General features: G+C 39.9%; 1 protein-coding gene across 1 annotated transcript in view; it reads right to left on the bottom strand.

The window, feature by feature from the left end:
* LEMD3 (LEM domain containing 3) overlaps positions 1 to 6,108 on the bottom strand; it is a 51,510-nt gene extending 45,402 nt beyond the window's left edge. Inside the window, exon 1 of the mRNA XM_085323842.1 lies at positions 6,091 to 6,108. Coding sequence (XP_085179968.1) covers positions 6,091 to 6,108 — 18 coding nt within the window. The remainder of the gene's footprint in view (positions 1 to 6,090) is intronic.
* Between the last annotated feature and the right edge of the window lie 8,171 nt (positions 6,109 to 14,279).

Genomic DNA, 14,279 nt, shown 5'->3' with positions numbered 1-14,279 from the left:
GCGCGCGCGGGGGCGCGGGGAGCCGCCGTGGGGGAGGCGCCGCGCCGCTGCCCGGCCGAGTAAGGGCCTCCCGCGCCCCCCCGGGGTTGAGCGGAGCGGCGGAGCGGAGCGGAGGGAACCGCCTCAGAGGGCTCTGCCGGGCGTGAGCCCGGGGCTGTGCCCCGGGTTGCGAGCGGCGGGGCCGCCGCGGGCCGGCGGAGTCGCCGAACGCGGTTTCCCCTCTGTGCCGAGCGCTGAGGGTCTTTTAACGTCGTTTAAGGTTACAAACGGCTGAAGAGACCCGAGGGAGAGCCTGCTGGCACACCTGTCTGGGGCCGTGTGTGTTTCGTTTGCTCGTCCCTGGCCGTGCGCTCGGGTGAACTTCTCTCCTTCAGCAGTCCGGCATCACGACAGCGCAGCTGTGAGGAGACCGAGATGCGAAGAACTGAGCGCCCTGGGAAGCTGCCTCCTCTGTCTCGATGGCTGAGCGTTTCTCTCGTTAGTTTTGCAACTGCCTGGGTGTATTTTGCTCTTTTCTTCAGAATAATATACTCTTCCAACTGTATTACAGTTTAAAGTGCCTGTATGCACAAACATGTGTTTGTCAAAATATTTGTGTCAATTTAAAGATACAGAGGTGGCACCTTTCTGAATGTCAGGCATTCGCTAGGCCTTTTGGATTGCACTTTTGGCTGCAGAGCTGACAGGCCGCGTGTGGAGGCTTCAAAATCTCCTTTTGGCCTCTGTGTATCTCTGTCTACCCATCTGTAATGACAAAACCCAAGGCTTGTCTGCTGCTTACTGTAAATGCAGGAGGCTGAGTTTCAATTTTGACCAGCCTCTGACTGGCCTTTGAGCAATGTGTGCAGAAACAGTCCAAGAACAAGATACAACTGCAAGAACAGCTGCACATTTCCCCCCTCCCACAGCTTCTACAATGAGGATAGCATTGATGTGCCCTGCTAATCTCAAAACTGAAGTTGCTAATCCCAGGTACTGAGGAGTATTTGAAGAGCAGGAGTTACAGTAGCCRTGAAGCAGTTACAGGCTGAAGACCAAGCCAGTCTTCAGAGCGAGAAGAGTGGCTTGAAGCCATCTTTCATCATGATGATGATGAATGGTGAGGATTATCTCATTCTCTATTCCTGACCAGCCACACCAGGGAATGCTGAACTCATTTTTCATCTAGGCCTCCTTTAACATAACTTCTGAGGCTGAAAAACACTATARGGTTCTTACAGAACAAATAAGGTTCTGTATTACTGGGGTACTCTACATGGCACTATTGTGGCACAGCTTCATACTTGTTCAGGGGGAGGAACTATTCATGTGCAGCAGTACTATGCATTARTGCAATACACAGAACTTCAAGCATAAGGAAGATTACATAAAACATAAACTCCATTGCACGTCAAACCACTCATGTAACTGCACCGCTCTGACCTGCCACCCAATCTACAAGGAGCCAGATGGTTCCCAAATGCCATGAGACATGTTTCTGGCATTCCRCTCCTCTTTGGGGAGAAGCAACCTTCCACCAGCAAGCTGAAATACAGCAAAGAGGGTATGCCCCCTCAAGCTCTTTGCTTACCTCAGGCTACCTATCACACTGACCAAACCAAGAGCAGTCAGTCCCACATCCAATATCCTTATATCCTTATGACATGCACTTTTGGCTAACACTTCCTTTGATACCCTCCTACTATTAGAAGAATATATGCTGTCCTAAAAGAGGTGTAGCGCCTATGATCTTACCCATACAACTCKTATGTTCCATGTTTGTTACAGCAAGGGCATTAATTGATTTAGAAACCTGTTTAATTAGCAGCAGGAAGAAAGTAAATACTATGAATTGTTAAAAAATGAATCACCTCATTGGAAACTATAGCATGTAGATACATGGAACAGCTGACAGAAAATTCTGTATATTCCAAGTCATGCTTTAAAACCTCTATGTGCCAAAATATTTTGAAATGTTTTAAAAATATGACTTGTGATTGATACTGAAGTAAGTATATTTTCACAATCAGTCCAAAATGTCTCGATTTATTTCATAGTATATGTTAGTACGTCTCGATTTATTTCATAGTATATGTTAGTACATTCAGGTAGTAGATTTTTAAGTAGGTAGTGAAAGAAGAATCTTGTTAAATTTAATTGTTGACTGGAGGAGCAATAGAGACTATTCTTCATCAGGAAAAACTGACTGTTGATTTTTGAACAAGACATTGCATTTTATATTCACCTCCTCATCCTTAAAGGACSTACGGAAGCTTCCAATTCTACCACTGGATGAGAATGTGTTCCTCCAGAAGCTAGCAATCATACTTCTATTGACCTCATTGGGACTGGCATTTCAAGCAGTATCTTAATACCTCTTTTATCTTTCTTTCCTGATTCCAAGTTTGTATGATGTTTATATATTTTTGAAAGTACTTGGATTCTGTGAATGATAGCCTCTCTGGGATTAGAACATCTGTTACTGCAACTTTCTCTAGCAACTAGCGCAACTCACTCTCAGTACTACTCACTGTTGCCTAAGTGAAGCATTCAGAAATCATGAGTTGATCTAAAAGAAATACAAACRTCTTGTAAAACTCACAATATTTTAAATGCAAGTGTCTTGATTTTTGAGTCTTAAAGTACACTCAAATCACATTCATGTTCTCTTAGATCACCATGAAGAGTAGGAACGTGTTTTTTCTTTTTTTTTCAAAATAAACATTGAGATACACAATCACAACTCTAGGAACTAGAGCAGTTACTCTTAAGACAGTATGTGGGGGGAGAAATCTCTGTTCACTATGAAAACAAACTATATTAACCAATTCTTAGGGATGTTAACTCAGTTTTATCCAGTTGTTTCAAATACTACATGATGAACAAGAGAGGATTTTATGCTTATTTATGCTTTTTTTTTTACTAACAAAACTAATTTCTAAATGTTACAGTTGCTACCACCATACTAATTATGTGTAAACAGACTCAATTCCATATCCCTCTTCTAAATTCTTACAGCTCCTCCTTACAACAGCCATGCAAGGTTTAGTAATGATAATGATTCTATCTTTGTTAAAGATAGAATTGTAAAGGAAATAATATATACCTTTTGTTAAAAGAATTGACCATTCCATTCTACAGGTAAGCCTGTGTGTTTTGCTGATACATCTTTTCCTGATACACTTCTCTTTCCTGAGCACATCCCATTAATGTTCAAAATCCATCTCTTAGCATTGCTGCCTATTTCTAGCTAAGAGGCAAGGTGCCTTATGCTCATAGGTCCCATTTGCTGCTGAATTGCTTGAATTCCCCTGCAGCATACTGCAACAATGTGAGCCTAGTCTACCACATAACCCACATCCTGCAAAGATGCTATATGTTTTCAGATTACAGTTCTTGCCTAAGTGTCCCACAGTAGTTTCACTCCCACAGACGGGAGTGATAACCTACTATGACTCTGCAATTCTTGTCATTAAAAGCGAACATGCTTATTCCGTAAGTGTGAGACTTCATGAGGCAATGTAATCCCATCCTACAGTTTATACTTTGCCTTTTATATAACTTACACTGGTCCATGGAGTAGTATATTCTCAACTGAGTAGTCATTCCTGATCAGGGCATATAATTCCTGGCTCATTTTATTACATCTGTATTCCTGGGCTCTGGCCATTTTAATGGGACTGTTGGAGGTAGCACTGCTGACTCCATGTGTTGAAAAAAAAMCCACGCACAAATAAGAACTACAAACCTTTAAGACTGACTTTAAAAAATATTTATTTAAAAATATATTTGGGAGTTTATTTACATTTGAGCCTTTAGTTAAAATTTACTTTACTTGTACAATACTTTGCTCAGGAACCAGRATGAGTAGGTATATTTGCCTTAAAACATGAATTGGAGCTTAAAGAAGAATGCCAGCTACCACAAGATAGGAGTTTTCATGACAGGGACTGCCAAAGAAATCAGAAGGAAAAAGCTACTGGAAAAACAAAAGTAGAGAAAAGGACTTTAAGAATAAAATAGGGAAAGAACAGTGACTAAAAACATGTTTAAAATGTTTATTGCAGTAGTCATTTTTTACCTTCCAGCCTCTTTTGTGGAAAGCTACCAGAAACACTGCAGTTGCAGCAGAGGTTGGTGTATGAACTCATGAAATCAAAAGAGTGGTTGGGAGGCCTGCCCTGGAGCTATTCAGGAAGAAAGGATAGAGCTCATAAATTGGGCAGTATCAACATGTCAGTCAGTTGCTGGTCCCTAAAACCTTCCTGCCCTGTTATCCTACATCTCAAAGTAATTGTTGCTACAAGAGCAGTGGATGCTGAAATAGATAATTAAAGTGGATTACAAATCAGTCTTGTAGTTAATTCTCTAAAACATTACAGTAGATTATTTCCAGAGTATTTCATTTAAATTCRAAAAGGAAAAGCTGAGGCTGAGCTTGGTAATTTGGCAGAGTGTATTTTCATATTGTTTGACTACTCTTAAAATGTAGAAACTCCAGCTAGACATAACAGATAGTTGCAAGCCAGAATTGACATAGACACTGCTACACATATATGATACCCTGCCAGCATGCTCATGACCAAAAGCTAGGGTAATACACACTGTTCTGGCTTTTGGGTAACTACTTTCCTACCATTRGGGTGCCCCTTCCAAGTGCTAGTCTCTCAAAGACTTAGGAATGGTAAAAACTAAAGGTGCATCATTAACCACAGGATGACTCTTGGAAGAGATCCYGTCTGAGATCAATATAACTCTGCAAACCTACGATGCCTCATCTCCTATACTCCTATACGTTGCTTCCTTAAGGACAGTACCTGAGAGCACGACGTAGGATGCAGACATGTTGAAAACCCTTAGGCTTTCTTGTTTGTTTGTTTGTTTATTTTGTGTGTGTGTGAGGTTGTGTACAGCCTTTAATATGAGTGTAAACATGGCCTGGGACCTTGACAGGCAGTGTCTGGCAGCAACCTTAAGAGCAGTAAGCGTAGATACAGCCACAAAGAGCTCACTGCTTACAATTCCAGCCCTGACTTTGATCCAATACTAAAATGTCTTGAAAGCTTATGTTTATTTCATTCATCTAACAAGATTTAAAAGAAGAGCCATCATTCATGAAACAGAAAAAATTAAGTTTATTTTTTACATTTTTATTTTAAGGTTAGTTGTGTGATGCATTTCCTGTGCCACAAAGCTCTTATTTCAGTTAATTCAATGAATAAACCAATTATAAAACACACAATAGAATACAGAAAAAAAAATTGAACTTGTATCAGCGAAATCAGAGAAGTTCAGAATAGACTGACCATTCTGCCTTTCATGCATGTCATTAAGCTTTTGCAAAGCACTAAATTTAGTGTGTTCCAAAGTAGAATTATTACTTTACTTCAGCACTTAGAGACGTGACCTGGTTTCGTTGCTCTCTTATACCTGGCACTATGCAAACATAAGAGAAGATATTCCCTCTCTCTTGAAGTGGCACTTGCCTTCATCACCTCCTATCTGAACTRCAGGCAAGATACATAGGTAGGAAGCTAGCAGCCCTTACAAAATCCCATGTACCTACAGAAATCTCTTGCACATCTCAGCAGCACAGACTACCACAAACATACCAGTCTCTCCTGCTCTCAGCTTGAATCAATACTTCTGTTGGTAGTACTCAGAGTTACGGGTCAGGCATATTTAAAAGACCTCCTGAAGCTTCTCTGCAATTAAGTTCAGTGTCAATAACTCCACACACACAGAAATTTTCTCTCATAAAGAAAGAAAAACATCCTAAGAACCAGTCACAGATGATGGGAACAAAGTCCCATTGACCATTTCCCCTCCAAGTACCTGCTGCATTTCTATAGTTCTGTTTTCTCTTAGAAAAATCAAGTACATTTAGGAAAATTCGCAATATTTAATTTTTGGCAAACAGGTAAGCTATCTACATCTCCACTCTAAAGGTAATTTGGTCCTGCACTGCCCAAAGCTTTTTTTGTCCACACATCATGGGAATCTCTAGTCTACCACACACTCCAGTCGTTTACCACACATAGATGACATTGTTGCACTAAAGTCCACTCTCTGAGAATGATGCCCTGAAAATTTTCCTTTGCCACTGCTTACCTGTCCTCCACAGACCATGCTGCCAATGGTTCCTGCACCATTGCTTTAGCTTCTGCTCCATGGGAAATGATACTGTAGCRATCCCAAGTGGGCTGCAATCATCTTTCAAAAGGTGCTGAATCAGACACCAACCTATGCCTGGTCCCTCGGCAGGGAACTGCTGCTCACACTGTTGGAGAGTAGTACATGGCAGAGAGGACCAGGTAGCACCACCCTGGAAGTCACCTAAGGTGTCTATCCTCTACCCAGAAACATGTGTCTTTAACCACAGCACGCTTTCTTTCTCTGCTACTACTCCCCAGTTGACCTAAATGTAAGCAAAGTAAAGCATTTTTCAGAGCTGGCCTCCTCTGCCAACACTGTTGAGCATCTTGACTGGAGAATGAAACTAGGGATATACAGAAACTGGTGTCCTGGCCCCACGATAATGTCCTCCACCTACAGGGCCTTTTGTTCTTTACATTGGATGGTCATTACAGACCAGAGATCTGCCTCTCTTCTTCTATGCCAGACTTCATAGGAGGCTGGATCCTTCAAGTCCAGGGAGTCCAAGTAGCATCCTGGCCAAAGATTTTATCTAACTTCTTAGAGTGGATACTCATCTGACAAGCCACCCTTTGGTTATTGTACTCGACCCTCCCCCCCTCCCCCCCTAAAAAAAGAAAAAAGATGGCCTTCACCTTGCTGAACTTGCGTTAAAACTGCAGTCCTTTTACTGTAAACTGTTGGACCAGTTCCAGTATTACTTCTGGGAAAACCTCACAGCAGCAAAATCCTAGACCTCTCCCTGCATAGCAGACAAAAGCAACGTTTTCTCCCACATCTATGACGGGAATTGGGCTAGGGAGTGGAACATCTCCCCTTTCATGTGGAAAAGAAGCATAAAAAGAAAAAAAACACATAGAAATGAAACAGGGAGAAGGCAAGGTAGAATGGGGAGGAAGTATCAGAAAGAAATAAGGAAGGTAGAAGGAATAGAAGAGAGCAGAGAGAATAGCAGAAAGTGGTAATAGTAAAACACACARCAAATTAAGAGTCTAATACTGAAATGGCAGTTTAATACCATATGAGTTGTGAAGATTTATGGGATGTTGTGGAGCTATTCTTACAAGGATTCCTAGAGGAAATAATTGGAGGAACCATATGTGCATATTTGACATAGGTGAAAGAGAGTAATTTTCTGCTTTTCATCCCTACTGCAGAGGGATTGATAGGTGCAGCTAATTCTCCTCTTGTCTGCACCATGAGCTCGCCTGGAATGGAGACAGTTGTGCTCCAGATGTGTGTGGAAGAGGAAAACAACCTTTGCATATCTGAAGAATCAGGAACCCACAGCACATCAGGTAATGTATGCTCTGAGCAACAGAAGAAAGGCTCGTCTAGCTCAGTCCCTTCCATGGACTGTGGAGATGGGATTCCCCACCTAAAGCTAGTCTTTGTGAAAAGCCCCTGAGAAAAAGTAAACAAAATAGCAAAAAMCAAAGATTAGCCAATATAGCAGTATACTGAACAATTCTCCCCTGCAAGGAACCTGTGAAAAAKAATGAACTACCCATGTATATGGCTGATGTACTGCTGGAGGGTGTTCAGATATAGTTACAATCTGAGTAGAATAAGAAATGAGAACAAAATAACTTTCTACCCTTTCAATCTAAAATAGGCAAAACAGACTAACAATGGGATAAGGAAGTATTAGTATTCTTCTACGGATAAGGATCTAAGACACAGGGTAAGATGCAAACTTGTTGCACATTTAAGTTTCTACTTAACTTAATCTTAAGCACCATGAATAATCTCTAAAAAATGCTTAAATTAAACATGCACTTAAATATTAGCAGAATAAAGAATCCAAATGACTCACCCAAGGTCATAAAGACGACTGTGGCAGAGCTGTGCACTGAGTTAATGTCATGAGGGCACTAGATAGGAAATGAAGAGACTTGTACTTTGCTCTTGGCTCTGCCACTGCCTTGCTGTATGGCAAGTCACTCCCTCTTCAGGTGACTCAGTTTCTCCCAAAGGCAAATGGAAATAACGATTCAGCTTTGTAGAAGTCCTTTAAGAATAAGGATGGAAAATGTTATAGAAGAGTGAAGTAGGAGTTCCAATCCAGTGCTTTCCCCAGCCCACTCTTTATCCACTACTTACRGTATTTTTGGAGAGCAATGCCTCTTTTACCTTGAATGATATCCTTGCTAAACATATAAAGCTGCAAATTATATAGCAAAAGCATGTTAATAAATGAAATGCAGGAGGACTTCTCTTGTGTTCTGTAAATGGACAGAAGATGTGCATTAAGGTTATTCCATGTTTACTTAATGATAATTAAAATAGGAAATTTTCTTGTTACAAAAGAAAAATATTTGTGTTATAGAGTCAATCAGGCAAAAGATAAAATGCCAGATTTGCAGTTGGCTACTCAGTCAGGTGGAAAAAGAAGTATGTGACTGTCTAGTTAAAGATGTTGTTATAATATAAGTGGATGGGAGTATACAATGGTGGTGCATGTTACGAGACCCTTAGAGGGGTGCTGAAACAGTCACAGATAGAACTGAATGAGAACGAATTAGATTGTAAAATAAATATTTTTCTTTTTAAGCCAACAACTTTGTCTATAGCAGAAACAAGAAAACRTATAGTAGTTGAGGTAAGATGCTAGAAGTGAACAAAAAATAGCACAGGCCTTAGGCAATGGCTTGGGACCCAGGGAAACTGAATTAACTCTGCTACAAGCTTCAGTAGGGAAGATATGTAAATGAAACTTTTCAAAAGAGGCCCTTTGTAATGTATTCATTATCTTCTAAGTGTCCAAATTCAGATGTATATAAGAAGCCCAATTTTTAGAAGTGCTAAGCATTCACAAACCTAAATGACACTTTGGTAAACACTTGGAAAAATATAGGAGGGAAATTTTTCCAGCTAAAAATTGCAAAAGGAACCATTATTAATTACTTGTGTGCAAATTTTCAAAATAATGCATGCATATTTTCAACCTAATTTACATCTACTATTTGTTACAACGGTATGAAAATCTACAAATACCCAATTAACTGTGTCTTATATTGATCAACATGGCATATTCAAATTAATGTTCAGATCTACATTTTACATATGCTACTAAGTATGCATAATATAGAAATGATGACCCCATTTTACTTATAAAATGTTGTTAAATCCTCTGGTATTAAGAACACTGCAATCTCAGTAAAAACAAAATCCAATAGGTCTTAAATATAATTTTATTTTTGTTCCTACCCATGCAAGTTTTCCATGCTTCGCTATGGATCCCAAGCTCAAGGACAACTACATGTCCATCTTTAAATATAACTGCACCTTTTTTGATCTTCTGAACCAATRTAAGTATAAGTATGAAGCAGATTTGTTCCATGACAACTGTAGGTGTTTCAATTGCTTACATATCTTTTGGATAATGCTATGACGTTCATTTTATATCACTGCCTTGTAATTTGGTTTTAGCTTTATTTAAAACATATCTTTGCTTTCTGTGGCCTTTTAACTGATTCTCTGGAGCATTTTCTGTTTAAATTATCATTTACTGAAGCCATGCTTTAGGACCTATTCTTCCTTACTTACTCCCCCAGGAAACATTTTAGTATGCACAGTACAGCCTTTTTTACAGCATTTTATATCATTCATTCTGACACTGTGTTGACTCTACACGCTCCCTCACTCATTCTGTTAACTGTGGAAGCCTGTGCCCGTTTTAAACCTATTTGCAGTTGTCATTAGGATTYTCTGATTTTTTTGTCCCAGACAAAATCTCTCAGTAAATATTATAGATGTGTACACATTTTCATGCTTTCATTATCCATCTATTGCTCTCTGAATTCATGTTTTACATCCAACTTTTCCACATTTTCACACTTTTTCCTCCTCTTTCAACATCTGTTAAAGCTATAATACTGTATCTTATCTAATGAGCGAATTGCTGMGAACACATAAATTCCAGATTTTCAATCAATCCCTTCACTGAATCTCTTTATTCTATGTATTTCTTTGTTGGGTTTAATATTTTTAGCATACCTTCTCCACTTATTTGGTAAAGCCATTGTACTCACTATGGGGTACTCAGTACTATATGAACTATGAAATTCAACTACATGCTGTTTGTAAAGGACAGCATTTAATTATTAACAAACATATGAAGAGATTGTTGCCCTCACTCTGGTTCAGGTTTTGCCTATGCATTTTGGTCTGGCTCCAAGCAAAAAGGCTCTTGCATGTTCTTTACAGCCTGGCACCTATATAAAAATATTTCTGGGTCCTGACTATTGAGCAAAACTTTGTTCTCCAGGAGCTGATAAGACAAAGAAGAATCCCAATGTTGAGCTCTCTGAGCAGTACTGTCCCTTTGTACGTCACTCAGGCATCCACTGTCAGCAGGGTCTCTCCTGCAGTAAACCACACAGTTTCTGCTGGAAAGCCTACCAATTTCAGTGATAAAGCAGCACTAGCCTTCTGCAGAGATTCTGCACTCTTTTATTCTGCACTCTTCCCCAAATTTCTTATCTTAATTAGGTGATTTTCAGATTTATTGTAGAGTAAACATGGAAGTAAACTTTGCAATTAAAATATGTATGTCAATATTGTGTTTAATGCCATATACATCATATTCTCTTGCTGATTACTTCCAGAGTTTTTCGATTTGCCAAGCACCCTGTCCTTCTATGCCTGTTACCGGATTTCTTCTCTCCGCTCGGTAATCTTTGGCATTCAATTCTTCAGCTCCTTTACCCTTCATTACCAAAAGGACTGAAAAGCCTTTGCCCTCTCTCCAGATGTTTCAATTCTCYGTAGCCACTCCTATAAGAAACCCACCCCTTGGACTCCCCCTAGCCAAATGCTGAGGCAGCTGAAAGTTGTGAAAGATTGTATTCCCTCATGTGAGAGAAATTAAGTGTASCAAATATAAGAAACACTGTGAGTTAGAAAACAAAACATGGCACTTGAATGCCCAGGGAACAGGAAAATTAGAACTTCTTTGGCAGAAAACAATTTACTGCGGAAGTAATATTCCATAATTAAAGAATGTAAGAGGYCCTAATAATAAATTCATTATTTTCTTGGTATAATTCTCTGTTATTTCAGATCACCACAGTGTATCTTTTTTTTCTTTGTTTGAGCATTATAAATGATGTTATATTATACAGCTTCCCTTGCACTGTGATATGTTGTTATACCTTTGCATACTTCCCATGCAAGCAAAACTGCCACATGTCACAGCTTCTGCTAACATTTGCGTTTTGAATGTAGCTCCTAAAAATCTCTCCTTCCAGGTGTCTCATGTATATGCTCCCATCTTTCTGGCTGCATGTTAAGGAAAGCAGCAAAATTAAGGAATCCAAGAGTTTTTGCTTCAAGGAGAAAGGCAACTGGATTCTCCTTTCTGTAAAAACATTACTAACAGTCTGTTTAAAAAAAAAAAAAAATGATAGGAAAGTAAGAGCTGAAAAATYAGCCATTCTCCACAATGTCAGACTCCTCACACCACCTAAAATGCACATGAAATCCAGGATACAGCCAATCGCAACCCAAGCCGCAAATAAGCAATGCTATTTTGTGATTCCATCAGAGGAGCTGCGTAGCACGGAGGAGCTTGGAGGCCAGGGCATTACCTCAGCAGCCATCTGCACAGTCATCCTAAGGAACATGGGGGCGTAGAAGATATATAATGAGACAGAAATTCTGGCCCCATTAAGTCAGTGGCAGTTTTACTGCTGCTTTTATTTAGGCTGGGATGGCATCCCACGAGCCTGACTCATTTTCTACAGATGCTCTGAACTGAAGGATTGGGAACCCAGGCCCGTGTTTTTGCTTGTGGCCTTCTCACGCTTGCTCTCCTGCTTCCTCGCCAGTGCCAGAGTGGGGAAGATTGGAGCAGGGAGATTGATGGGGCCATGCTCCCCCTTCTTTAGCACTATTCAAAGCATTGTATGGGCCCAACACACAGCTTCTCATGCAGCACGTCTGGAGCCAGCTCTGTGTAGGGTACAAAGGCAGCATGAGAATGCAGTTGAATGGCTGCACTTCAAAAATCACATGATTTTTGGATTATTTTGTTCTCCCATGCAGCTTGATGCCAGAGGGGAACACATGGCCCGAAGTGATTTTTCCCCACTTTACAATTCACATATCCTTTACCATATGCTAGGCATTATTTCATGYTATGGCATCTATAATCCTTTCCATGTCTATTCTTCCCTACCACAGGGTGGACAATGTAAATTTTGTCTTTCTGTTCCTAAGGCAATGTCACTCTAATAGTCTTTTCAGACACTAGCTATATATTTGCAAGGATGTTCCTAAAAGATTCTGATATGCTCTTTGAGAATTTTTAATGATATCTTCAGTTTTAACTTTGATTTTGTAAGTGCTTGAATTAATCCCAAGCTTTCTTGCTGGGCAAGTCGCAGGTCACTTGATCTGTTATCAAAGAAGTTTGAATGACCCCATAGTTACAGAATTTGAGCTTTTAAGCTCCGGTGTATGACATATGTATCAAAGACTTTGTGGGCAGCCACAYTGAGTAAGAAATCACACAGCTCATACATTTCATTCCTTTTCACTGAGCAAGATTTATCAAATCTGTCTGTTATCTTCTCCAATAGATGCAAGTGTTCAACTGTCTGAACCTTATGTTGTAAGAAAGTAACTTTCATGAAAGAGATTGTTTCCTTTTGTACAATACAACAACAATTTTGTAAAGGATGAATTTCTGTCAGCTGTTATTAATGTGTSCCATCATATCTAAGGTAGAAGTTTAATTGCATCCACTGCTCTCATTTTTCCTTTTTATTTTTTACTTTGTTAAGATCTGCTGGCTTTCTCTGTAAAACCCTAGTACTAAATTCAGTATTGCTTACCACAAAATAATGTCCACCGGAGTGGAAAAAATAAATCCCCGTACTCCTTCACAAGATCTAAGGGAATATAATTAGTCTCAAACAGACCTAAGCAGCTAGGCATTGTCAGAAAAGAGCTTAAAAAAAAGTTAGTCTGTGCAGAAATAGGATAATGAACAATACTAGCAATTTCAGAGAATGCTGAATCTAATATAGACTGAATTACTATGGATTGCATCTCATGGCTGACTGAGTTTCTATCTGGTAAGGTGTAATCTTTGATTGAAATTTCCCCTGCATTTGGGACATCTATAAGGTCTCATTTCCACATAATTCTCTGATATTCAACAACATGAGAGAGCACACTACACCTTCTGTCATAGACAGGACATTTAGAGGATGTCTGCTGTTTTCTACCCTGCTACTTACTACTTACAGTAAGATATCAAATGCCCCCTTGAGACCTATACCTATCTGTCAAAATTGGCTGAAAAAAACTAAAAAGTTCACAGACACTGTAATTGCATAGATGCTGTTTCAATCAGAAACCAAGCTAAAAACTAAAAAAAAATAAAAAAAAAAAATCCTTAAGAAAAAATCAAGGGGGTGGCCTCAGCTGGAATCCTGTGAGCAGCCCTTGCCAACATATCTCTAAAAGAGTACTGCAAAAGTAGCAGTTAACCAGAGAAGGGGGAAAGAAATGACTAAGGACATGGAAAAAAAATGATTAAAAGGAAAAACACAAAGTTGTGCACTGTGAGAAAGAAAAATACAATTGCAATCATGATAATATTTAGGGCACTAAGTGGTGGAGAGGAAAATGATCAGGGATATTTATTCTCCCTATTCTACAAAACAAAGATCTGGGAATGCTCATGGAAAATGAAATGAAGAAATTCAAAACTGGCGAAGGACTTCCCATTCACCCCCAGAATGAGCAACCGAACTGTGGAATTCACTGGGCCTGAGAGCAGCCTACAGAGTGTGCCTGCAACAGCCTTGCAGCCTCATAAATGCTTCCAGCACTTCTAAAAYGTGAGACCTTGCAAAACTCTTGGGCCCCTGCTCCAGGCCAGAGTCCTGGCACTCCACCTAGTGCTATGCACGTGTAAGAAGTGCAGACCCCAAGAGCAATACCCCAAGGTGCAAAAGCATCTCCTCATTGTGTTTTGTTTCCTTGAAAGTAGGGCAAACAGCTGCCACTTGAGCCATTTCTCACAGGCACCGGTGAAATGTTTGCAGGAAGCACTGCTCCACACCAAGAGAATCTGCAGCATGGAACAATACTGCCTGCTGATACTTTATATTTTTCGAAGAGGTTTTCTT

Source organism: Rhea americana, unplaced genomic scaffold, assembly GCF_003343005.1.
Source record: "Rhea americana isolate MKP2758 unplaced genomic scaffold, rheAme1 scaffold_88, whole genome shotgun sequence".
Classification (NCBI taxonomy): domain Eukaryota; kingdom Metazoa; phylum Chordata; class Aves; order Rheiformes; family Rheidae; genus Rhea; species Rhea americana.
The sequence above is the reverse complement of the archived record's forward strand: the minus strand, read 5'-3'. Positions and strand labels throughout refer to the sequence as shown.